The 27,242-nt window shown below is 40.2% G+C and overlaps 1 protein-coding gene across 2 annotated transcripts in view; it reads right to left on the reverse strand.

Annotated features, from left to right (window-relative positions):
• Positions 1 to 26,042, reverse strand: part of SCAI (suppressor of cancer cell invasion) — a 130,801-nt gene extending 104,759 nt beyond the window's left edge. Inside the window, exons 1-3 of one of the 2 annotated variants that reach the window (XM_059926572.1) lie at positions 25,894 to 25,919; positions 25,139 to 25,183; positions 21,927 to 21,979 (exon numbers count right to left, since the gene is read on the reverse strand). Coding sequence is in view for 1 of the 2 variants with exons in the window: in XM_059926571.1 (XP_059782554.1) it covers positions 25,139 to 25,183; positions 25,894 to 25,946 (98 nt within the window). In the remaining variant the exon portion in view is untranslated. Of the gene's footprint in view, positions 1 to 21,926; positions 21,980 to 25,138; positions 25,184 to 25,893 lie in introns of both variants that reach the window. The other variant, XM_059926571.1, reaches the window with a different exon arrangement.
• Positions 26,043 to 27,242: the final 1,200 nt, after the last annotated feature.

A 27,242-nucleotide genomic window follows, 5' to 3' on the forward strand; every position in this document is an offset into this window, starting at 1 on the left:
TGGTACAATTGCTTATTTATGCTTTCTGTATTTCCATTTTTGGCACAGAAAAGTAAACTGCTTTAACTACTTACTCTATTTTATCCCCAAGAACTTAAAACCCCTCTCTTAATGCATTTCCAAACCTTAATCTCAGAGAATTAAATACTTTATAGGAAAAAGATATAAATAAGTTAATATTTATTCAATATGATCTTAGAAAATTTCTAAGAAAATTTCTAAGAAAATTTTGGTTTAAATTTTTTAAACAGTTTAAATTACTTAAGTGTAAGTAACTGTCTATTCAACATAGAAGCCCAACAGGGACTCCCTTAGTGGCGCAGTGGTTAAGAATCCGCCTGCCAACGCAGGGGACACGGGTTCGAGCTCTGGTCCGGGAAGATCCCACATGCCGCGGAGCAACTAAGCCCGTGCGCCACAACTACTGAGCCTGTGCTCTAGAGCCCGCGAACCACAACTACTGAAGCCCGTGCACCTAGAGCCCGTGCTCCGCAACAAGAGAAGCCACTGCAGTGAGAAGCCCGCACGCCACAACTAGAGAAAGCCCGCACACAGCAACAAAGACCCAACACAGCCAAAAATAAATAAATAATAAAATTAAATAACATTTAAAAAATAAAATAAAAGCCCAGTAAAAAATACAAGCACTGGAAGATTCATTTCCAATGGCCTAGCCATCCAGTAAAATTTTTTTAGCCTGGTAAGCTTTATTTCCTGCCTGACATCCTCAGGGATCTAGTTTCACAGCTCTCCTGTATAATTTCTACTACAATACTTTTCTGGCCTCTCTTGGCACATGTAAACTGCTGCTAGGTAATATTTCTGTTGGCAACAGACTACATATTTTATAGAAGGAGACCTTCAATTGAACCCTCTCCACTTCAAACTCACATTCTTCCCTAACAGGTGAATCTTAAACTAAGTCTACTATAACAAGATGGAAATGTTTTATGGTATTGAAATGTTACATATTCACTAAATCTCCCTGATAACAGAATTAAATTCAAGTTATAATCTCTCTTGAATAGAAATAAAAAATGGTTTTGGTAAATCATATTCTGAACTAGAGTTATTTTTCTTTCAATTGCCCTAGAATTACAGACAGATATCTATTCTACTAAGTTTTAGGAAGTAAAAAAAAAATTGAGTGAAATCTAGAAAAATAAATACAATAATATAAATGGTACTTCCAAAATTTAAGAATACTTTTTTTTTTTAATTTTTAATTTTTATTTATTTATTTATTTTTGGCTGCGTGGGTCTTAGTTGCTGCACGCAGGCTTTCTCTAGTTGTGGCGAGCGGGGGCTACTCTTTGTTGCAGTGTGCGGGCTTCTCATTGTGGTGGCTTCTCTTGTTGTGGACCACGGGCTCTAGTGGTACAGGCTTCAGTAGTTGCAGCACGCGGGCTTAGTAGTTGCGGCACACGGGCTCTGCGGCATACAGGCTTCAGTTGTTGTGGCACGTGGGCTCAGCAGTTGTGGCTCGCAGGCTCTAGAGCGCTGACTCAGTGGTTGTGGCGCACGGCCTTAGTTGCTCCGTGGCATGTGGGATCTTCCTGGACCAGGGATCGAACCCTTGTTCCCTGCACTGGCAGGCGGATTCTTAACCACTGCGCCACCAGGGAAGTCCCAAGAACTATACTTTCAATTCATTATTCCTATCTTTTTATTCAATACATACTCTAAACAACAATACCCACTGTCAAAGAGGTAAAACGTACATTGCAGAGACTGACGGAGCCCAAATGAAGCATTGCAACAACCACTTAAATCAAGGTCTCTCCATTTAAAATCTCAATACAAACCCAAGTATGCTTTAATTTAATTCAAACATCTATTTGGTCCTAAGCTTCAGATGATACTAAGTTTTACCAGAGATAGAACCTGCTTGCTAGTTTACAATCTACCAGAGAGGATAAAAAAGTATACAAATTTAAAAGTATATATTAATATGGTATGACATAGTCTGAAAAAGAACAGGACTGGAAGTTTTATTCATTATTAGACATATGACCTTGAAAGGATCATTTGTCTTCTTAGAAAAACAGCTGACCAAAATTGAAACAAAAATAAAAAAAATCTCAATAGTCCTAAATATATTAAAGACATAGATCTGTAATTAAACAGTTTCCCAAATAAAATCATCACATGGCTTCACCAGAGAATTTGTCTAACCATTTATGGAAGAAAAAGCATCAATATTATGCAAATCTTTCTAGAGAAAAAGAAGGAATGTTTCCCAATCCATTTTATAAACCAGGATAACCCTGATGTCATAACCTAAGGAAGGGCAGTATATGAACATAAACAGATGCACAAATCCTAAAAAATATACTAGTAAATTGAATACAGCGAAGATATTAAAAAGGATTATGTATCATGTACAAGTAGGGTTTATTCCAGAAATGCAAGGTTCATTTAACATTAGGGAAAAAAAATCAATGTAATTCAACACACATTAACAGGGGAAAAAAAAAGAGAAAAAAAAATCATACGATCATCTCAATAGATATAGAAAAAGGATTTGACAAAATTAAACACTCACTCAGGATTTAAAAAAAAGATTTCAAGGACTTCTACTTCTGGCCAAGATGTAGTAACAGGGACCAGATTTACCCTCCTACATTAAACAACCAAAAGAAATCAGCAAAATAGATAAACAATGGTTTTTCAAGACACTGTACATTTAGAAAGAACAACAACAACAAAACCCAGTGATCTCTGAGGACAAAAAAAAGGTGAGTTCTATAATTGCCCCCAAGACACGGCCTTGAGAGCATTTCCAGGGTGTGGTGCAGGGAAAGGGAACCCAGGCAGAGCCCAAGGGATATCACAAGCTGAAAAGACAGAGCTGAGAGTCCAGGGAGACCAACGCAGCTAGAGTTCACAGGGCAGGATATCGTATAGGAGAGAAAATGCTGGAGATGTGCGGGGAGTTCCTCTCAAGTATTCCACTGAATACACATCAGCCCATGAATGGAAGAAAACCACCAAAGACAGAGGAAAGAATCATCAGAGAGGACTAGAGGGAACAACGCTGGGAGTTTACACAGGACCAACAATAGTGTCTGTTCCCACCAGCTAGACTTGGAAAACCTTATAATTCCTTGGTAGAGTATTCAGAAGGGTCTTGCCATAGTAGTAGAGAATGATAAGCCCTAGTGACAATAGCCCTAAATGCTGCCCTGGTCCACCCAACAAAGCTTAAAACCAAGACCCAGAAGCATCAAGATATTTCCAAATAATTTAACTGCATCTCAGGGAAAATATCCAGAAATTTATAAGAAGAAAAACAAAACTCCAATCCCTCCACAATGTCTAGCATCCAGTCAAAGATTACCAGGCATCCAAAGAAGCAGGGGGAAAAAAAGAAAAGAAAAGAAAAGAAAAAAAAAAAAAGGGACTTCCCTGGCAGTCCAGTGATTAAGACTCCATGCTTCCAATGCAGGGGGCATGGGTTTGATCCCTGATCGGGGAACTAAGATCCCACATGCCGTGGGGCATGGCCAAAAATAACAATAATAATAATAAAATAAAATTTTAAAAAAGCAAAGAAGCAGAAAAATACGACCATTGATGATGAGAAAAATCAACCAATCAAAACCAACCCATTATAATAGTTATCATAACTATTATAAGAGTTATGATAACTATAGAGGTAAGAACTGACATTATAATAGTTATCATATATTATAATAGTTATTATAACTATAGAGGCAAGCAAACTTTTCCTATAAAGGGCCACATAGTAAATGTTTTAGGCTTTGAGAGTCATACACTCTCTGCTGCAACTCAACTCTGACAAAAGTCTTGAACAGGCTTGTTACATAACAAACAGGATATACAAATAACCAATAAACATATATACAAATAACCAATACCCCAGTACCAAATACCATTTTCCAATAAAATGAAAGTGTTCCTTGGAGAAATGTCTGAGTCTATGACTGAGGCAAGAAATATACAAGATGAGCCTGGAGCATCTTGTAGTGTTAGAAAGTAAGAAGTGTTCTAAAAAAATTTTTTTATTTTAAACCCACAATGACAGGAGTATGTCAAAGGGATACAGCAGCCAACTGAAGAACTCTCAATGGTCAAGCTGGAACAATTTCAGCAACAACAAAAAATAAAGCAGTAATGGATTATAACCCAAAGTATAAAAACAAATCCTTGAGTTCAACTATATAAATGATTGAATACATAAATAGATAGACAGACAATAAATTAAGTAAATAAATAAGTGGGAGAACAGACAAATCGCCAATGAAGAAGAATTTAAGATAATTTACGTATTTTGCCTTCAAGGAAGTGGTGCATAACATCCATTCTTTGAGTGTGGACTGCACATAGTGACTTCCTACCAAAGAATACAGTATGAAAGGGAGGAATAAAGGAGTAACTTTACAGTGAAGAACTCTGATACTCAGCTAGGCATCAAGGTTAACATTAACAGTGATAAGTCATGTGGATAGCATGGACCCTCGATATGATGTGATGAGAATGACATTTTACCCCATGGTCTTCCCCAGTTGAAAGACATCTGAAAAACTACTTGACCAATACACTTTAAACTGTCAAGGTCGTCAAAAATAGGAAAGATCTGACAAACTGTCACTGTCAAGAGATCTCTGAGGAAATATGATGACTAATGTGGTATCTTATGTGGAACAGAAAAAGGACATTAGGTAAACACTAAGAAAAAAGTAAAATAAAGTATGGACTTTACAAACAGGACACATATATAATATTTTCTCTGATGTCTCTTAAGCATTATATGCTCATTATAAAAAAAATGTAGAAAATCCAGAAAGTATAAAAAAATAAGTAAAAATCCTACTTCCTAAAGATAACCATGATTAATATTCCAAGGCCATGGTTCCTAAAATGTGCGTCCACGCACCTCAGGGAACCACAGCAAACTCACAAGGATGCTGCGGGTTATTTTAAACTTTCAAGGGAAACACAGTGACATCTGTCGGATACTCCACAAACAACAAGCTCAGTGTTCAGCAGTTCAGTGTTAACATTAGATCACTTCACATTCCTTGCCATAATGCCATATCTTTGCCATATCTTTGTGAAGCTGGTTTTTCCAGTGGTTGCTGCAACAAAAAAACAAATACCATGTGAAAATCACGTGGCACAGGAAAGGAGGTGATGACACCCAATATGACCCCAAGATTTGAGAAGCTGTGAAGTGCCCAAGCATCTGTGGTTAAGAATGAAATAAAAAATGTTTTCTTAAAACACACACACACACACACACACACACACACACACAGAGCACTATTATTATACACCTACCACAGTGGTTAAAATTTTAAAATATCAAGCGCTGCCAAGGAAGTAGAGAAACTGGAACTCTCAAGGAAGTGGATGATAGGAGTATAAATTGGTACAACCATTTTGGAAAATGATTGTCATCACTGAGTTGACAAAACCCAATGACCCAGAAAGTCTTTAGATACTTACCCTAAAGAAACTCTTGCACATGTACATCAGGAGATATTTTTTTAAATGTCTGTGGTTGCATAGTTTGTAACTTAGAAACAATTCAGTTACTCACAGATCAGATAATGGGTAATTGTGGCACAGTCATGTAGTTGAGTTCTATATAACACTGAAAATGAAGGTTAAACATCTACATGTATTAACATGAAAGAATCTCAAACTCCTAATGCTGAATGAATAAAGCAAACTGAAAAGGAATACAAGCAGTATGATTTCATATATATATATATAAAGTTTAACAAATCTAAAACTAAACAGTATATTTACAATTACATCCATATGTCAAAAACAATGAAGAAAATACAAGGTAATAAAAACCAATTCAAAGTAGTGCTTTCCTCTGACTGGGAAAGGAAGGAAGTGAATGCCATAAAAGGAGGCATATAAGGAACTTCCAAGAATATTGATAATGCACTATTTTTAAAGTTGGCCAGTGAGACAAAGATGTTTATTTTATTGTTCTTTTTTAAAGTACCCATATGTCCTATATGCTTTTTTGTACATATATTAGATTTCATTTTAAAATAATTAATTAAACTAAACACTATTTATTCAACAAAATATTTCTTGAACACCTACTATATTCTGGATATTTTGAGTGCTTTATGAACAAAGAAACGTCCCTGCCCTCACAGAGCTTACATTCTCCTATAGCTGAGGAAGAAGACAGAAAGCAAAATGCAGCAACACACACACTCTTTTTTTTTTAATTGTAAGAGCAGAGAAAGGGTTATCAGGAGTATAGGGCAGGGCTTCCCTGGTGGTGCAGTGGTTGAGAGTCTGCCTGCCAATGCAGGGGACACGGGTTCGAGCCCTGGTCTGGGAAGATCCCGCATGCCGCGGAGCAACTGGGCCCGTGAGCCACAACTACTGAGCCTGCGCATCTGGAGCCTGTGCTCCGCAACAAGAGAGACCGTGATGGTGAGAGGCCCGCGCACCGCGATGAAGAGTGACCCCCGCTTGCCACAACTGGAGAAAGCCCTCACACAGAAGCGAAGACCCAACACAGCCATAAATAAAAATAAATTAAAAAAAATTTAACAAAAAAAAAAAAAAAAAAGGAGTATAGGGCAAATTGTAGTATGAAACACTCACTGGATTACTCTTGAGATGTTAAAAAGGAAAAACCCCTACTTCCTTCCTATGTAGGGAAAAACCCAGTTCTTCCCTACTATTTTTCTCCTGTGAATCTCCGTTACTACTCACACGAAACACTTCACTCTGGTCACCCAATGTGTGGCGGTTTCCCCCGGCACCACCAAGCAATTCCCTGACACCGGCAGGAATTCAGCTCAATTCTGACACTGTCTACCTGGAGCAAGCATCAGATTCCACAGGTTAAGGGCTCAGTCCCACGAGACTGCCACCTCCCCTACTTCAGATATCAGTCACAAGCCCAGATTACCCCCCGTGCTTCTGACTGACCAGCTACAGACTGGGGGTTCCAATGACCCCCTCCTTAGGTTTGCTTAATTTGCTAGAGTGGCTCACGCAACTCAGAGAAACATTTACTTACTAGATCAAGTTTACTGTAAAAGGATATAACTCAGGAACAGTCAGATGGAAGAGAAGCATAGGACAAGGTATGTGGAAAGGGGTGTGGAGCTCCCATGCCCTGTCCAGTGGCTTCCATGCCACTCTGCCAGCACCTCCCAGTGCTCGCCAACCTGGAAGCTCTCTGAACCCCGTACGTTGGGAATTTTATGGAAGCTTCATCATGTAGGCATGATCGGTCATTAACTCCATTTTCAGCCCTTCTCCCTTCTCAAGAGAATGGGTGGCGGGGCTGACCAAGCTTCTAACCATGGCTTGGTCTTTCAGGTGGCCAGCCCTCATCCAGGAGCCCAACCAGTCACCTCATCAGAACAAAGACATTCATCACCCAGGAAATAATAAACGTTTCAGGGGCTCCGGGTCAGGAACTGAGGGCAAAGACCAATATTATTTTCTATTATCTCACAGTAAAAACTCTTAGGTTTGTACCAGTTTATAAGAAACTAGGGGGAAAAGATCTAAGAGATGAAACCAACAACAATACGTTAAAAGAAAACCATTCTCTGTTTCCAGTATTCTTGAGAATGTCAAGTAGACTATCTAGCCATTAAAAGTCCTCAGAATTAAAAAAAAGAAAACAAAAACACTTAGCACATCTAGATGCTTTTAGAATATCTGTTGAACAAATGATTGTTTACACATGAAATCTGTCTTAACCATCTCATTTTCCGTGCTAGTATTTTTCATAAAATGAACAAATTTTTAAAAAGAATTTATGAAAATGGCTGAACTCTCGGTTACCCTTTCATCTATTATATGTATTTCTTTATCTGATGTCAATTTTCAAACAGAACAACAAAAAAATAGAACATGCTGCAGAGAATAAAGAAATCTAAACTATGAGAGAAGAAAGAAAAACCTGAGCTGTTCAGGAACTCTATGCTGACTGAATCAGAGACTACATTCCTACACCTGAAGATGTTCTTCACCCAGTGACATGGCAAATTACTTGTCCATCATCCAGTCTCAAGCATGAGGCTTTGGCTGTTAGCCAGTAAAATGAATGTCACTTAAACATTTCTGCTTTTAAATCTTGTATCTAAGAGTCCTGTAATAGCACGAACTGTCTAGAAACTGAATTCTTTTCATTCTTAATGGTCTATACTTTCTTTGATACTTAAAAGTAAAAATGCACTAGGTTACCCACAACAACTACTTTTATCTAAGTACCTGAACCACTGGAGAGGAATACTTGCTAAAACTATACTATATCAATTATAGAAATTGGTAAAACAGAAAATAATGGTTTTGGAAGCTTTAAGGAAGTTTGAAGCATTCGAAACCAGAAGACACCCACATCAAGAACTGTTTTCATTTTACTTATGGGACTTTAATAAACCCTCATAGGAAATTATCTCCAGCAAAGTTAAAAAAATAAATTCCAATGTCACTATTTCAGTCTGTAATAGCAAAAAATTTATAGAGCCAGACAAAAACTGTTTTGTCTTGACTGTGCCACTTTCTAGCTATGTTACTTTGGGTAAATCACTTTATTTTCATGAGCCTCAGTTTCTCTATTTGAAAATGGGAATAATACCGTCTGTCTTCTAATGAAGTAATAAATACAACCTTGATCTGCTAATAAACACCAGCACCCTAGGGATTAAGTTATTCTCCCTGGGGCCCCTCCTCCCATTTAGTTCATTTACTCTACTCTGTAATCAACCAAAACACTAAACAATTAAGAATTGATAAAAACACACAGTGAACTGAACACGTCAGATCTATACATTTTATTGCATGCAAAGTATTCATCAATAAATTCAAAGGGCTTGCAAAAAAATAAACTAGTGACAACAGGTAATATATCTGAGACATCACTGCATAATCAGTAAATGCCAGTCATTAAGAAGTCCGAAAACCAGCATCAGCTCACCCCTGTTTTCGAAATCTCTCCATCACCTTCCCTAATCTTTTTTCCCAAAGAGGTCATTCTGCTCTTCACCTCTTCAGTAAACCTTTAAGCCTTGAACAATCTAAAACATGCTTAATAATTCCTTAGTCCCTTCAGACTTCCTAACATCCTTCTGTCCCTAACTTCTTGGGAGTATTTACTCCATCATTCCAGATTTCTGCTGGTTATCCTTCCCCTCCCTAGTCTAAAAATAATAAGGCCAATAACAATAATCGTGATTAGCAGTAGTAATGAACAGCCAACATTTTGTGACAGGCACTATCACTTGATGTGTATATATCACCAAAGTCTCTCAACAACCCTATGAAGTAGATACCTTTTTTTTTAACTTTTTATTTTATTTAAAGTATAGGTGATTAACAATGTTGTGTTAGTTTCAGGTGTACAGCAAAGTGATTCAGTTATACGCACACATGTATCCATTCTTTTTCAAATTCTTTTCCCATTTAGGTTGTTACCATTTTATAGATAAAGAAACTGACTTACAAAGAGGATGCTGCTTTCCAAGGTCACACATCTGGCCTGAGTCATTCCAAAGTCACTGTTCATTATTAACATGCACACAACCTTCTAACTTACAAGGACATGAGAATGGAGTTATCTGGGCAGGGATATTATTGTCCAGTTTTTGCTGTTTTGTACTATTCATTAATTTAAAAAAACAAAATTTAATAAACATGTAAAATGAAAGTCAATGAGATAAAAATCTATACAGGAGGAAGACACAGAATCTGTTTTTCTTCTCTTATGATACTGACAGTGCTCCTGAAGGTAGAAATACATCAGGTTCTTAAAGCTGAGGCAGTTTAATACATAGTATGGTCTCTACTCTAACTCTGGCAAAATGGAATGCCAATTCGGTTATTTTCTGTTGTACAACTTAGTGGCTTAAAACAACCTTTCACTGTGATTGTGAGTCTGCAATTTAGGCAGGGCTTGGCAGAGATAGCTCTTCTCTGCTCTACGTGGGCACCCACTGGGGCAGCCTGGTGGGGATCTGGAGGATTATGATCTGCTTTTAGGACGGCTCACTCGCACGGCTGGCAAGCTGATGCTGGATAGCAGTTGGGTGCTCAGCTGGGGCTGAGGGCCAGGAGCTTCAGTTTCTCTCTTACACGGGCCTCTCACTTGGGCTGGCAGCTAGGTTCTAAGCATCTATCCCAAGACAGGAAGGTGGAAGTACATGGCATTTCAATGACCTAGCCCCAGAAGTCATATAGTTTTGCTGGAGCCATGCTCTACTGGTGGAGACAGTTATAAAGGCCTGCCCTGGTTAGGAGATGGGGACACAGACCTCACCACTAGGTGAAAGGAATGTCAAGGTCACATTGTAAGAACATATGGGATGAAAAATACGATTGCAGACATCTTTGGGAAACACAATCTACCACACCAATGGAATAGTTATGTTCAGAATATATTGAAATTGACTTTTTGCTGGTGTTTATTGGTCTTTATTAAGTAGACTTTTCCTGCAAAAAGCAATGGGTAAAGAGACTGAAAATAACCTTGAGGAACTCCCTGGCGGTCCAGTGGTTAGGACTCTGTGCTCTCACTGCTGAGGGTGTGGGTTCAACCCCTGGTCGGGGAACTAAAATCCCACAAGCTGTGCGGTGGCATGGCAAAAAATAATAATAATAATAATAACCTCCTCTGTGATGAAATGAATTCAGTGGCCTACGAGTAATTACCTTCAGGGCCAAATGATAGAGAAAAACAGAAAAAAGGATGGGTAGGTACTTCCCAGAATAAAAAACATAATAAAATAAGGAAACTGAGCAATCTCTCACTAAAAATTAAACCTATTTGAGCTGGAAGAAACTTTGACATCACTTAGTCCACTGCTTTAATTCTAGCAACTACCAGAAAATTGAGCTTTTCTCATGTACCTTACAGTAAAGATTAGGGAAACCTCTTAATTTTAGTAAAACTCTAAATTCTAAAATGCATAAATTTTTATTCATTCATTTCATTCCCTATTGTCACTGGCAATGAAAATGCTTAAAAATGAAAATGGATCAAATACGTTCAGAGTTAACAGGGTAAGGGAAAAGCTGAGGCACCTGCATCCTGTTTCAAACCCTTTTAAGAACGGTTTATGAGCAGAGAGAACAGCAGATTACATAATAGATGTGGTGAAAAAAAAGATGAATCAAACCCCTGAGGCACACAGGAAAAAAAGAAATGGGGTGGCTAGAAACCAGCCAAAGCTCTAGGGATTTCACCAGCATGCTGTACTGTGTGCTCTTTAAACACGTTCTTATACAAAGACTCCATCCTTAAACCACAGTCCTATCTCCACATACTAGAGCTAGAAATAGCTCCAGAGATATCTAATTCAGTGCTTTCCAACATTTTCAAGTATAAGAACCTTTTTTTAAGAGTAAAACTTCCGTGGCCATCCATATGAAAATTGTTGTGATTTTATTATCTGGTTATGAGAAAAATCAATAATGACAGAAGTACCACGAACTCACTAACACCTCTACTAAATGCTACTGGTCTTTCTGTTACAAGCGCAATAGCATGTACATGAGACATTCGATTTAGGTGAAGTTCTTAGGAAACACTGAATACAATGTCGGGTATTGGTAAGCACGAAGTAAACCATATTTGAAAAGACTGAGACCAAGTAATTTTTAAGAACTTCCTTTTTTAGGTATGTTACAGTAGGATTTCTCCTGCTGTGCTTATGGTTGTATTCAACAACTAATCTCTTCCAACACAAATTCTATAATTCTCTTATAAATTATTAAAGGCATTCCCCTTCCTTTTAACTTACATCTTAAAGATTTAAAACTGGTTTGGGACAATATAGATGCATGTGTCTATTTTATAAAAAAGTAAGAATCCTCTTATTTGTTGATGACAATTTTATTATCACCATCCAGGAGTTACCTCAATAGGTAAATGGCTTGCTTATCTATTAGAAAGAGAGGCTAATGGCAATAATTCTAAATCTAAGATCTTTATTTTGGGCAGCTGTTCTCTAAAAATCTATACGTGATAACTCTACAGTTTGGCAATGATCACAATAGTTTAAAAGTTCTGACAGCTACTTTACAGGCTTTTGGGAAACCATGTGTGAGCACTTTCAACATGGCTCCCCATCCAGGAAGAACTCACAGGATACTGCCAACAAGCACATATGCTTTCAAGGCCCATGGACTATATGGAGAGAGCTTGACAGAAAGAAACCCAATTTCAAAACAAGACTATAAAGAATGGTGCCTAGCCTGAGAGTGAAATGTTTCCAAGACAGCTGCCAAGTTTATGAAAACACAGCACCCCTCCTGCTTAGTTTGTGGTGAAGATGGCCATTTCATGGCAGACTGCATCCATGAAGAGAACCCACAGCTAATAATGCAGAAGCTATGACAGCTTTAGGAGAACTATGGAAAACCAGGAATGAAACAAAGGCCACAAAAAAGACTAGGTTTATGTATTGGCCAGGGTTCTCTTGAGAAACAGAACCAACAAGATGTGGGAGGGTGTGTGTGTGTGTGTGTGTGTGTGTGTGTCTGTGTGTGTGTGTGTACATAGATAATAAGGAATTGGCTCACACAATTATGCAGTCTGAGAAGTCCCAAGATCTGCAGTCGACCAGCTGGAGACCCAGGAGAGCCGATGATATGGTTCCAGTTTGAGTCTGAAGGCCTGAGAAACAGGAGGGCTGCTGGTTTAAATGCCAGTCTGGGAGCCAGCAGCCTTGAGATCCAAGTAGAGCAAGGTTTCAGCTCTCATCCAAAGGCAAGGAGGACTGAGGTCCCAACTCAAGCAGTCAGGCAGGAGGAGTTCCTTCTTACTCAGCCTTTTTGTTTGAGGTCTTCAACTAATTACATGAGGCCCACCCACATTGGGGAGGGCAGTCTGCTTTACTCAAGACTACTGATTCAAATGTTAATCTCATCCAGAGACACCCTAACACACCAGGAATAATGTTTGACCAAATATCTGGGCACCCTATGGCCAAGTGTCGACAGATAAAATCAGACATCATCACAGCTTACTTGACTCTGATTTGCCTACTCTTCCCAGACAACCAAGAAGGGGTCGAAACAGAGTTCAAAACCTGGTGACAGGGCTTCCCTGGTGGCGCAGTGGTTGAGAATCTGCCTGCCAATGCAGGGGACACGGGTTCGAGCCCTGGTCTGGGAAGATCCCACATGCCGCAGAGCAACTAAGCCCCTGAGCCACAACTACTGAGCCTGCGCGTCTGGAGCTTGTGCCCCGCAACAAGAGAGGCCGCGACAGTGAAAGGCCCGCGCACGGCGATGAAGAGTGGCCCCCACTTGCTGCAACTAGAAAAAGCCTTCGCACAGAAACGAAGAACCAACACAGCCAAAAATAAATAAATAAATAAATTTATTTTAAAAAATTAGAGATTTAAAAAAAAAAAAAAACCTGGTGACAGGTACCAGGCAGAGGAAAACTGACCCCTTCACTAGGCAACTACCTTTTGGCTCTTCCCTTAATAAGAGTGAACATGAGCAGGGGACTACCTCCCAATCTGTGGGACAAAAGACCAGGGAGAGAGCAAAGACTCTGAAGATGATGACATGCAAATGGCTGGAGATTCAGTTATCAGCACAGGGACACATCGCTGTCTGAAAGTAAACTGTCCTTCAATGCCTTTAATCAAAAGATAGCTGCTTCCAAAACACACACATGCACAGAGCACATCAGAGACCTCTCCAGAAGGAGAAGAAGCTTAGCCAGAGATTGAGCCCTTTGGGTACAATGGAGCCAGTGCTGGAAGAAAGGAGACTCTCTTTAAAAAAAAAAAATCATGGGCTCACATAACTCAGACCTTGTGAAACCAGGATAATAAAGTCAAGCTGTTGGAGAGGGCTGTAGTCACCTCAAGGCTCAACTAATGTAGGACTCCCTTCCAAGCTCACTCATGTGGTTGCTGGCAGGCCTGGCTTCCTTAACAGGGGGCCCTCCTCATAGGCTGCCTGAGTGACTGCACGGCAGGCAAGTGGCTCCCCTCTATGCAGGGTTGCCTTGCGTCATGGCAGGCAGCCCCCTCCAGAGGGAGTGAGCCGAGAGAGAGAGAGAGGGAGAGAGAGAGAGAGAGAGAGAGAGAGAGAGGGAGAGAGGGAGAGAGAGAGAGAGAGAGGGAGAGAGAGGGAGGGAGAAATACCCAAGGTAGAAGACGAAGACTCCTTATAACCTGATCTGGGAAATGACATCTCATTTCTGTATTCTCTTCCCTAGAAGTGAGTCACTAAGTCCACCCCACGCTCAAGGCGAGAATTAAGCTCCATCTTTTAAAGAAAGGAGATCAAAGAATTTGTACACAGTTCTTTAAAACCACCACAGGGACTAAAAGAATTATTGAAGGGAAAAAAAGAAAAAAAAAGTAGCTGGGTAAGTTATTAAGACATCAATGGATGTTTTATTCTCACTGTATTCCCCAATCCCCAAGAAAACAGTCCTTGCCTCAAGGGAGATTTGTGTTTGTTTTCTGAAAATGTGAGCTCCTTGAGGAGATTACCTGAGGGAAGGGTGGAAAGATAGTGCCTTTGAGGGCAGAAAGGTAGAAACTAGAAGAAAAAAGGCGGTAATTTAACTGGGAAGAGGAAGGAGAGCTTTGGGACTCACAAAAAGAGGGACCTTGCAATTCCACCTCCTAGCAGTGTTCTAGATAAAGGACAAGTGACAAGTCTTTACAGGGAAACAGGTATGTATTGTACCTGGGAAAGCTGAAACCTCTGCACCAGAATCCCCATACCTAGCAAAGATTCTTGTGCCTCAAGTCAGCCGCCACCAAACACCAAGGACCCACACCCTCTTAGACAACATGCTTACCAGGCACAGCCACAGTGGACGTAAAATAACCTTCCACCCTTCTCCTGGTTCCTCACAAGCCTCTCAGATTCTTGTACAACCCTAAGGAGGGGTGGATGCCCATTTTTAATCCCTAAGATTGAATTTTTCATCAGTTTGATAGGACTGGGGGGAGAGGGGGTGTCCCAAGGTTGGATTTAACTTCATTTAAAATAAATAATATATATAGTAACGTTTCATGGTTACCTGATTTTGTGAAATAAGATTCATACTGACTATATGGTCAATTAATTCACTACCTTATGGATATCTTTTACAATTCACTAATCTTGGTGGTTTCAAAAAAAGTTCCAAACAAGTTGTTCCATCAAAATATTAAGATTTTTCCATCACCAATATATTACTCCCAAATTTTTCCAGGCTTTACTCTCCTAATATATAGAATATTAAGCAATTAGTTATATATCCATGTGTATCTGCCTGGGTTCGCTACCCTCCCTGAAAAAATCCTGGCCTTGGACTTCCCAGGTGGTCCAGTGGTTAAGACTACAGCCTTCCACTGCAGGGGGCACGGGTTCAATCCTTGGTCGGGGAAGTTCCGCATGCCGCGCAATGCGGCCAAAAACAAAAAAAAAAATCCTGGCCTTGTGGGAAAGCCATCCATTTAGGTTGGGGATTCACAATTTCCATAAAAAAGAAAAATCAATTCTACCACATAATTCACAAGTCACTTACCTGCTCTCTCAATAGATCCAACCATAACCAGCACTCCAGATTACCTATACTTCAGGATCTTAACCTAAAATATGTCCCAATTGTGTGCTATTCAACCTTTATAAAAAACCTAAATGAAGAAATACATTTTTGGTAGATTATGAAAGAACACAGTATATAATCAATTCTTCTGGATTTACTGCTTTCAAAACTACTTTTAGGTTATACAATTCTTTCTTTCACATAGACTCTCAGGATATAAAACAGATAGTTAGAAGCAGAGAGATACTAGAATAGATAGGTCTCCTTGGAGAATGGTCGATTCTAGGCCTAAGTAGAAAACATACAAGATGCGTCTGGAATACCCTGTCCAACGAGGAAGCTACCAAAGTCTACTGGAGTTGTGTCAAAAAGACCCAAGAGCCAATTTAGAAGAGACTTCCACTGGTCAATATGAACATCAACATGAAAAATAATCAAGCTGGATGGAAATTCATTGCATACGTTTAAATCCATGAGTTGATAATGTTATTATTAACAAAAGAAAGAAAGAAAGCCAGTCACCTTTGGAGCATGCTAGGAAACCAATTCATATTGAAATCTGCTATAAAAAAAAGAAAGGGGTAGGGGGACAAGCATTTATCCTGCTTTTCCTTTTACAAACTGTACCTAAGGAAAATTAAACAGTCAATGAAGAACAGATCAGTTGCCAAGGAGCTGGGCGTGCACAGAGTATGTGACTGCAATAGGACAGCAAAAGCAAGTTTCTGGGGTAATGGAAATGTTCCTTACTCTTCTTGTAGTGGTGGTTATAGGAATCTATACATGTGTTCAAATGTCATGGAACCGTCAATTTGCATGTTAATTAAAAAAACAAAATTAAGTCAACAAGGGAACTTCTCTTTACAAAAGCACTCCAGCTAGTAATGAAGAAGGAATGAAAGATTTAGAATGTCACCATTTGTAACCTCAAATGAAACTATAGACACTGATTACTATGAGTTCCTAACAGCAAAAATAAGAAAAAAGAGGCCTTGATGGAACTACACACCACTCCTATTAAGTATTCTTTCAAAAACAAACAAACAAACAAACAAAAACCAACAAAACCTGAATCTCATCATGTCTCTAAAACTAGTTCTAACTACAAATTTATAAGACACACAGGGAATAGAGAAACATGGTAAATGATACCATGGGGAGAGAGTCAGCAAAATTCAGACTGGAAAAACTGGTCAGTGGTTGCCAGTTGGTCAGTGGGGACAGAAGGGAATTTGGGGGAGTGAGGAAAATGTTTTATATTATGATTGTAGTGGTGGTTACACAACTGTGTGCATTTATCAAAATTCACAAAACTGTACACTAAAATAGGTAAGTTTCATCATTATAAATGTTATCAATATAAATTATACCTCAATCTTTTAGAAAATTAAAAATTCAGATTGTGGGAAACTCTTAATAACAAGCATGCTTTCTTTAACAAATAAACAGCATGGGAGAAAAGAGACAGAGTGGGGAAACTATAGATTTTTTTTAAAAAACTTAAGATCTAATCAACAGATTGCCAGTTCTGAACCTTATGTGGATCCTGAGTTGAACAATTTTTTTTATAAATGATTAGTCAACTGTGGATATCTGAATACTGATGAGATATTTAATGATATTAAGGAAATACTGCTAAGTTTCAAGTTATTGTTAATGGAATTGTGGTTATGTGCTTCAAAAGAGTCCCTATCTTTCAACAATACATACTAAAATGATACAGATGAAAAATATGTATAGAATACACTTCAGGTGGAGTATGTGGGTATATAGGTGAAATGGGAATTGAGCTGATAATTGTTCAAGCTGGGTGATGAACAATTCAGGTTCACTGTAGTATTCTAAGTTTATCTGTATTTGAAATTCTCCATATTAAAAATATACATACATACAGAAAAGTAGATCTAGAGCCTTAGAGGCGAGCTAGCCTGCTTAACCCTTTTCTGACTACTCCTGGCATCCCAACCCCCAGGGAGCCCTTGAATTACTGCCAAGGAACCTCTGGGCTCTTTTTGAACACCGCTGAAAACCACTGCTTGAGCTAGTCTAGGTTTAATTCTTGAATAAAACATTACCATGAAAATACCGAATACTTGACCATCCTGTCTTGGGCTCCCCCTACCACAGAGTCTGCTTTCACGGAATTAAATTTTGGCATTTTGCCCTAGGTTTTCACCGACACATGCTACAAGAAACAGCTTTACCAAAACCACTGCCTTTCTGTAGAGATACTGCTGAGGCAAACACTACCACAAAGAAACTCCGCAATATTCCTGTGTTTCAATGTAGATTAGAAGACATTCCCCTAGTTTTCCACATAAGTACCTCCAGAGTCTGTTTCTCACCAAAGAGTGTACTCGCTGTATAGAGATCTGTCTCCCAGAGATAAACACTCCTTGTTTGATGACTACCTACAGAAAGACTGCAATGGACAGATAATACTGCAAAGACAGAACATCCAAAAGACAAAGCTGTCTGGTTTACTTCCACACCATGTACTGTAACATTCTATTGCCATCTGCACATTTCACTCAACATGGTCTCTCTGGGTTATCTCATTCTTTTCCATGACTTGGATCACTAAGTGTTTGCTGTTGACTTCTAAATCCGTACCTCAAGCCTAATCTCTCCCCTCAGCTCCAGACCCATGTTTTCATCTGCCTGGTTAAAGATGGTACGTTGAAGCACTTTACACTCCATATAGCTAAAATAAACTCATACTCTTACCCTTCTGAACCTGCTCCTGGATCTGCTGCCTCAATTAAATGTGTTCCCATCCAACCCACTATTCAAGCTAAAAGCTCCTCAAGATACTGTGAAGAAAAAGAAAAGGCCAGCCATAGACTAGGGGAAAAAATTCTGTAAAACACATACCTGATAAAGAAGTTTCAGAATATACAAAGAATTCTTATAACTATTATATAAGAAGACAAACAACTGACAAAAAATGGGCAAAAGATCTGAATAGGAAACCACAAAAAAAGTTATAGGAATGCCAAACAAAAACATAATGATATCACTGCACACCCTCAGAATGGCAAAGGGGGTACATATATGTCAAAATTTATCAAATTGTACATTTTAAATATGTGCAGCTTATTGTATACCAATTACATACCTCAATATAACTTAAAAAGAAAAAGAATGCCAAGCATTGGCAAGGACATGGAGCAAATGGAATCCCATACATTGTGCTAGTGGGAATGCAAAATAGTACAGCCACTTTGGAAGACAGTTTGGCAATTTCTTACAAACCTAAACGTGCACTTACCATAAGACCCAGCAAGTCCACTCCTAGGCATTTACCCAAGAGAAGTGAAAACATATGTTTGCACAAAGACTTACTAACTCACATGTTCCTAACAGTTGTATTCATACTAGCCAAAAACTAGCAACAAGCCAAATGTCCATCAACTGGTGAATGAGAAACAAATTGTGGTAAATTCATACAATTAAATGCTCCTCAGCAATAAGAAGAGATTAACTACAGTTACAAACAATAACATGAATGAATCTCAAAGAAGCTAGACACAAAAGACTATATGCTGAATGATTCACTTATATGAAATTCTAGAAAAGACAAAACTATAGTGACAGGAAAAAAAGACCAGTGGTTGCCAGAACCATGACTGCAAGGAAACATGAGCAAATGCGTGTGTGTGTAAGGGGGGGGGGGGGCAGCAGGATAGCCACGTTCTGTATCATAACTGCAGTGGGTGGTTACACAACTGTATACATTTGTCAAAACTCCTCAAATTGTATACTTAAAATAGGTGAATTTTATCACATGTAAATAATACCTCAGTAAAGCTGATTTTTAAAAACACTGGAAGGAAAGGCAAAATAAAAATACTCAAACTAAGGATAGTCACCAGCTATCATTTATTGAGTTCTTAATGTATGTCAGGTAACATTATCATGTATTTTACATTCATTATCTCAATGAATCCTCTCAATAAGCCATTCAGGGACTTCCCTGGTGTCGCAGTGGTTAAGAATCCACCTGCCAAGGCAGGGGACTCGGGTTCGATCCCTGGGCCCAGAAGAGCCCACAGGCCGCAGAGCAACTAAGCCGGTGCGCCACAACTACTGAGCCTGCGCTCTAGAGCCCACAAGCCACAACTATTGAAGCCCGCGTGCCACAACTACTGAAGCCCGTGCGCCTAGAGCCCATGCTCTGCAACAAAGAGAAGCCACTGCAGTGAGAAGCCCGTGCACCGCAACAAAGAGTAGCCCCCGCTGACCGCAACTAGACAAAGCCCACGCGCAGCAACGAAGACCCAACGCAGCCAAAAATAAATAAATAAAATAAAATAAATAAATGTATTAAAAAAAAATTAGCCATTCATTGAATCATCCAGCAAAGAGCTACTGAGTACCTGTTATATGTGAGGCAATGTTCTAAGTGCTGGGAACAGAATAGCAAGGAAAACAGACAAAAATCTCTGTACTCAGGCAGTTTATATGCTATTAGAGGAGAGTAATAATTCTACAAGGTGGGTACTATCTACCTGCATCTGGCAAATACTTTGTCCAAGAGCCCAAAGCTAGTATTAGGAAGAGCTAGGATTCAAACTCTAACTCAGGATTTCTCAACCTCAGCATCACTGACAATTTGAGCAGGACAATTCTTCGGTTAGGAGGTTGTCCTGTATGCTGTAGGTGTTCAGCAGCATTCCTGGACTCTACCCAGTAGATGCTCCGAGTTGCAACAACCAAAAATGTCTCCAGACATTGCCAAATGCCGCCTGGGAGGGAAAATCGTCCCTTGTTGAGAACTACTGTGTAATTTCTAAACTGACACCATAGCCCAAGCATTTTAAAACATCTTTCTTCCCACACCTGACACTGGTCCTGAATTCACCTCACCTAAGACTTCATCATTTGTCAGTCTACATCCCGGCTCTACTCTCTACCATTTCAACAGTCACACGACTGCCAAAATTCACCTTCTAAACCTTCAGACCCTAGATGAAATGTCTGTAGAAACTGCCCTCACTACCAGTACAAAGAATTACTATAAACTCTTTGTATACACACAAAGTCAATTACAGCACCTTATTTTTGTGTCTGTCTTCCCCACTAACCTGCGAGCTTTTCCCCAGCAGGGGCCATATCTCATTCATGTCTATATCCCTAGTACCCAGAACTAGAAAGCATTTGAAGGTTGTTTTTAATTCAACTGTAATTCAAACAAATTACAGACATACACACACACACCCCACACAAATCATACAATAAAGCTTTAATCAACATGAATCCTATTAGGACATGGATCCCAAACAAATGGGGCTTGCTCCTAATAGGATCTGAAAGGATTCTCTAACTAATTACCCAAACTTTATTAACAAACATATTGAAGCCTTCAGAATTTTCCAAAACCACATAGAGATCAAGTTTCCTAATCTTAAAATTCCTCTCAGTCTAGTACAGTTTGTCAGGGGCATTAAATAGCATCACATTATTTTGGACCACCAAAGCCCCATCCCACACTACCTCCCTCTTACCACCAATGCACTTGTTAGTTCAGATGTTTTTACTGGGCACCCCCTCAGTACTAGGGGCTCAAAGAAGAACCAAGGAAGGGAAACAAATGTTTAGTGGTGGGGGGTGGAGGGAAGACACAAAGAACTGGTAACCGTGGGCCATGCAGTGCTTATTCAAATTATCTTAGTTTTTCTTAAACTGTCTTATAATTTGGTCCACTAGGAATGTTCTCAAAAGATAACTCAGCCACTAAACTAATGTCTATCAAAAAGAATGACTTAATAGCAACGATCCTAAAATAAAAATCACATTTTGGGCAACTGTTTCCTAAAATGGAATAGGATATACGGTGTAACAGTCAACAACTCTACACAGCAGGCCAACTCAAAGGGATACCTAAGGCTACATTCAGCAATTAATTCACCATGGAAGTTGTATCATTTGACGTTGAGAATTTTATGGTCACAGTATACAACTCATAAAAACAGCTATAAATAATTTCTGGCTACAACCATTACATCTTCTCTCTATAATCCACCTTTAGAGCTTACCTGGCCATTATTTTTTCTATTTTTAGAGCAATCCCAGACCTGCTTTCTAAAGAAAATCTTGGTCTCGCCCACAGGATCTCTTTAGAGATGTACGCTGGCTGTCCATTCAGGTCAAAATGCTGACTCAATCAGGATCTGACCTCAGACCTGCGGAATGTGTGCCCTCATTGGTGCCTGATGCTTACCAAAACTTGATTACAGAAATAATATTCATGGAACAAATTATTCATTCGATAATTCAATCAAACGTTCTCTAAGTGCCAGGCACCATTCTAGGCGCTGAGGATAAAAAGAGTCCCTGCAGCTTACTCATTCCTCCTTATCTCTGAACCAAGCCAAACCATCGGTGAGCAGTATACCTAAATCCAGTTGCTCTGGCTCTTCGGAGGATGTTCACTGGTATTACCTAAACCTGGATTGAGAAGCATTATAAGAAGCAATCTTAAAAAACAACAACAACAAAAAAACACTTCCTACTATATTTGTCATTGGGTTTTTTTTCCCCCACAAAAGCACAGTGTCCCCATTATGAAAACCAGTGAGAGAAATTTTTCTCTAAAAGTCAAAAAAAGTGTGCCTCTTAAACATGTGCTTGATTTTACAGACACCATGAACGTGCAAGCTGAGCTTTATTTTCTTCTTAGCTTTTGTTCTAGGAAACTCAGAGCCAAATATGGAACCTACCTTTGGTAACTGTGCAGTACCTTCTAGTCTGTATCCTAACTTTGCCACTGATTAATTTTATTACTATTCTCTCATGCTTTTTGCCTTAATATCTTTATTTTTAATCCTTCATACTGTATATATTTTGAAAAGAAGTGGGAAATAAAAGGTATTTAATAGGTGCTTTTTAACCTAAAATTTATTGTATACTTTCTACGTGCCAGGCACTATACTAAGCATTTTACAACCCTATAAGGGTTGAACTATTATTATTTCCGTTATACAGATGAAGAAGCGGGGCTCAGAGAGGTTTATTAACTTGCATATGATCTCACAACTTGTATCTGACAGAGCTAAGATTCAAATTCAGCTCAAACCATTACACCTAGGTGTATCTACAGGCTATCATAGGAACAAACAAAGCAGAGAAGAGGAAGGTGAAGGAGAGGGTAGAAAGTCTGCATGGAAGATGTGATGTTTCAGGGAAGTCTTAAAGGTGGGGAGCTTGCCAAGGAACGGGGAGAAAGTATTCCAGAGAGGAAGAGAAATCACGTGCAAAAACCCAAACATAAGTTCTGGGAATAGCAAACAGGACATAGAGTTACATTCAGCAATTAGTTCATTGTGAAGCATTCACCAGAAAGTTAAGTCATTTAATTACTGGAAGTTTAGTAGATCCATTATTGAGAATTTGGTCGCTATTGAGTACATGGCCACAGTACTCAACTGTGGCTGGAAAGATAGATAGACGTGAAATAAAGGCAGTCTCTTTTTTTTTTTTTTTTTAATTGAAGTATAGTTGATTTACAATTTTGTGTTAATTTCTGCTATACAGCAAAGTGACTCAGTTAAACATACATATACATTCTTTTTTTTATATTCTTTTCCATTATGGTTTATCATAATAGAGGGCAGTGTCTTTTTATGATTACGCTCAAAAGTCTGAATTATGTTCAATAAACAAGGGGAACCACATAAGGATCTTAAGCTTGAGAATTACAAGATCAACTTGCACAGTATGTGAATGAATTACAGATTCAAGGTAGGGAACCCAGTCAGGAGGCTACTCCAAGAGTCTGGCAGTGGGGTAATGTAATTTTTACTTTCCCAATAGTTATGTTAGAAAAAGTCAAAAAAAAAAAAAAAAAAACTGAAAATAATTTGAGTAATACTTTTATTTAATCCAATATATCTAAAATATTATTTTATGAAGTAATTGACATAAAAATTAGTAATGAGAAATTTGCCATGCACTTTTTGTACTAATCTGAAATTTGGTGTGTTTTTTAATACTTAGATATATGCCTCACTTTGGACATTAAATTTTCATTGGAAAAATTTGATCTGTATTTAGATTTCATAATTTACAGATGAAAAAGCAAATTCACATACCCAAGTTGTTCCAGACATAAACATTTTCCAGTAATTAAATATTGGTTTTAAAATTTAAATTAATTACAATTAACAATATTTATTAAAAATCCAGTTCCTCAGTCATGAGAGCCACATTTTGAGTGTTCCACAGCCATATATGGCTACCACATTGGCCCATACAGGCCTAAAGAATGACAAAGGAACTTTGGCTGTTGGCACCTTCCACGATCAGCATTTCACATCTACCTACTGTTAAGGTTTACTGTGTATTAACATCGATAACTTATCAAGTATTAACTATCACAGTGGTCCTACTGGTCACATCCTCACTACCGTAACTTACTTTCCTCTAGGCCAATGCCTACATCCATGAAAAAGGAATCTTCGAATGACTACACAGAATTGCTATGTAGTACCTGACACATGGAATGTGCTCAGAAATGCTTGTGGAATGGATGCATGCTCTTCATTACTCAAGGAACAATGCACTTGCTGAAGACCACCTAAGTCCTTTGTTTCTATCTTTCTATGGTTCAACTGCTTATTAGACTCTACGTACAATGAAAACAGAAAAAGCAGTAAGAAAACCTATTTTCAGGACTTCCCTGGTGGCGCAGTGGTTAAGAATCCGCCTGCCAATGCAGGGGACACGGGTTGCAGCCCTGGTCCAGGAAGATCCCACACACCGCGGAGCAACAAAGCCCGTGCGCCACAACTACTGAGCCTGCACTCTAGAGCCTGTGAGCCACAACTACTGAGCCCGCGTGCCACAACTACTGAAGCCCGTGCGCCTAGAGCCCGTGCTCCGCAACAAGAGAAGCCACCGCAATGAGAAGCCCACGCACCGCAACGAAGAGTAGCCCCCGCTCGCCACAATGAGAGAAAGTCTGAGCACAGCAACGAAGACCCAACATAGCCAAAAATAAATTAATTAATTAATTAAAAAAAAAAAAGAAAACCTATTTTCAATTGTATATTTATTAGAGGCATTATAATATAATGGTTAAGAGCTTCAGCTCTGGAGTCAGACTGCTGGGATTCAAATCCTGGTTCTATCATTTATGAGATGTGTGATCTTATATAAATGCTCAGCCTCTCTTGTGCCTCAGTTCTCTCATGTTAAAACAGAGATAACTGTACACACTTCCTTGGGGTGTTTCAAGGATTACAGAAGATAATACAAATAAGCCCTTGCACATGGTACCTGGCACACAGTAGATGTTCAATAAACATTAGCTTTTTAAACAGAGCTGGTGAAGAAGTTGAAATTACAGCTAACATAAAAAACTAGGCTTTCTCAACTATCCACATCTCTTTCCCACATAATCTTAGATACCAAAAAAAAAAAAAAAAAAGTACAGGCAGTACTTTGAAGTCCTAGAAGACAGAGCTTGCAGATAGTTATATTCATTAACAAAGGAGCTAAGTAAAAAACTTCATCTACTGACAGTATATAATTATGCAGTATAGTATAGGTGCAGCCAAGCAAATGGAAAAAAACACGAAGCAAAACTGGGAAGGCATTTTGCCTTACCTGCTTTTCCGTTTTCGAGGTGGTTTCTCCACTGTGCCAGTCAGTCTGCAGACCAAACAAATAAGATGGTAACTAAAAGTAACATACAAGATCACATCTGCGGGCCCTAGTGTGCCAGTCAAGGACTCAACGCACCACCCTCTAGAACTACAGGCTGTCTAAGCCCATACCTGACCTTACAAATGCCTTATGTTCTGTTTCCCGTAAATACCAAGACCAAGCGATCCTGGGACTCACCGTTCCCCTAATGTCTGCTTAGCCCAAACCCTGCTCTGCCTCCTGGTCTCTCACTCCATCCTCAGCTCCTATTCGTCACAGCCCAGCTCCCCAAAACCACCCAACGCCACCTACTCATTGTCTGCTTCAACACCCCCGCAAGCCCCTCCGGCTTCCCCTTTCCAGTGCCCACCCCCTCCCGACCCGGGCACTGCCCCTCCGAGCCCCGCCCCTCCAGGCCCCGCGCCCCCCGCATTCCACGGCCCCTCCACCGGGCGCGCGCGCCCTGCCCCTCCCGGCCCAGCGCCCCCAGTCTCACCGCTCGGCGCCCCTTCCCTCACACGCCCCTCTCATCCGGTCTGGAGGATGCGACCGCCGCCCAGCCCGCTCCGCCGCCCCTTGGCGCCCCCCGAATTCCCCGCAGCCCGACCGCCCCTCCAGCCTCGGCGCCCCGAATCCTTCACGGCCCCAAGCTGCTGCCCTGGGCCCGCTCCCGCGCCCCATTCCCAACCCCGACCTCCATTCAGCCCCCGCCCCACCTGGGGCCCAGGCGACTCCGCGGCTGCTGGGGCTGCCGGGCTCCTCTGACCATCCGGCTCCTGCTCCGCCGCGGGAGCTGCTCCGGCGGCCGTAGGGCTCGCTCGGGAAGCTGAGGCGGCGGAGGCTGGAGTAGGCGGAGAGGCGGGCGGAGGGCCTCGCGCCTCTGCCAGGCTTGCTGCAGGGCCCGCCTCCTCCGCGCCTCTCCTCGGCTCCCATTGGCTAGAGCCGTAGTGTGGCCGAAAGCCTGGCGGCCGATTGGACGCTCGGGCCGTCGCATCCCGCCACCTAGAGTTTGGTTGAGACTGCAGGTGGCGGCGGAGGTGCCTTAGAGACTGCTAACACTGCCGGGGAGATCTATACGCCACCGTGCGGTCGAAAGTAAAAACTGCATCTCCGGCGCCAGACACCTGCGGCGGGCAGGTTCTTCTGGCTCTGAGTCCTGCATCCCACACACCTGCTGGCGCCCCTCAACACTGCACCACGCCAGGAGCAACAGCTAAGCGCTGCAATTTCCCAAACTCCCCTGGCAGGTGCGACAGTGAGGTAAGTCTCCAAAATGAGCTTCATTTTGAACCACCTCATATCCGGTCCCTGACTACATCATGCTGAAATGGTTAGAGCTCACAGATTAACACTTCACAGAGGATCCGGCAAGAAAACTATAACAATCTATCAACATAAAGTGTGGTTTAGATGCTCAATCCTCTGCAGAAGAGATCACAAGCTTGGGTGCAGGCTTCCAAGAAAGCAAGAGATTTTAAAAATAAATTACCAAGAAAGGAAAATCAACCCTGCAAACAGAATTGATGCCGTAACCAAAAGCAATGTGCTCGGTTCTCAAATGCCTAAATGGAACTGACCCCTGAATGTGTTGCTAACCGTCCTGTGATACTGCAGATGCTTGTGACTTCTACTCCAGCTAATCAATTTTAAAATAAATTTCCTTGCACTTTTAGTGTTGTTGACAGACCTAAGCATGCAAGACTACCAGCACATAAGCATTATAAATCAGTTACCTTTTCTCTTCTACTTTAACAAGGCCATCCTTGAAAATAAGACATAACTCATTAACATATTAACAAAATTCTTCCTCTAAGGTGGAATCCCCTTCAGTCTTTCTGCAATCCTGTGTAGTTTTCATTTGGTAGATCCTCGGCATCTATTTGGAGCTGGGAGGAGGCATAAAACTTTCTCTTAAGCTACTTCTGTTTTATCAGAATACGCTTTTATGCATCAATAATATGACAGCTTAGAGTTATACACACCATAAGTTTGGGGACAAATCTCTTACTGATCTTCACAAATGGTAAAGACGAGACTATAGTTTTTCATAAAGCCGAATTTATTT

This window comes from Balaenoptera ricei, chromosome 6 (assembly GCF_028023285.1).
Source record: "Balaenoptera ricei isolate mBalRic1 chromosome 6, mBalRic1.hap2, whole genome shotgun sequence".
Taxonomy (NCBI): Eukaryota; Metazoa; Chordata; class Mammalia; order Artiodactyla; family Balaenopteridae; genus Balaenoptera; species Balaenoptera ricei.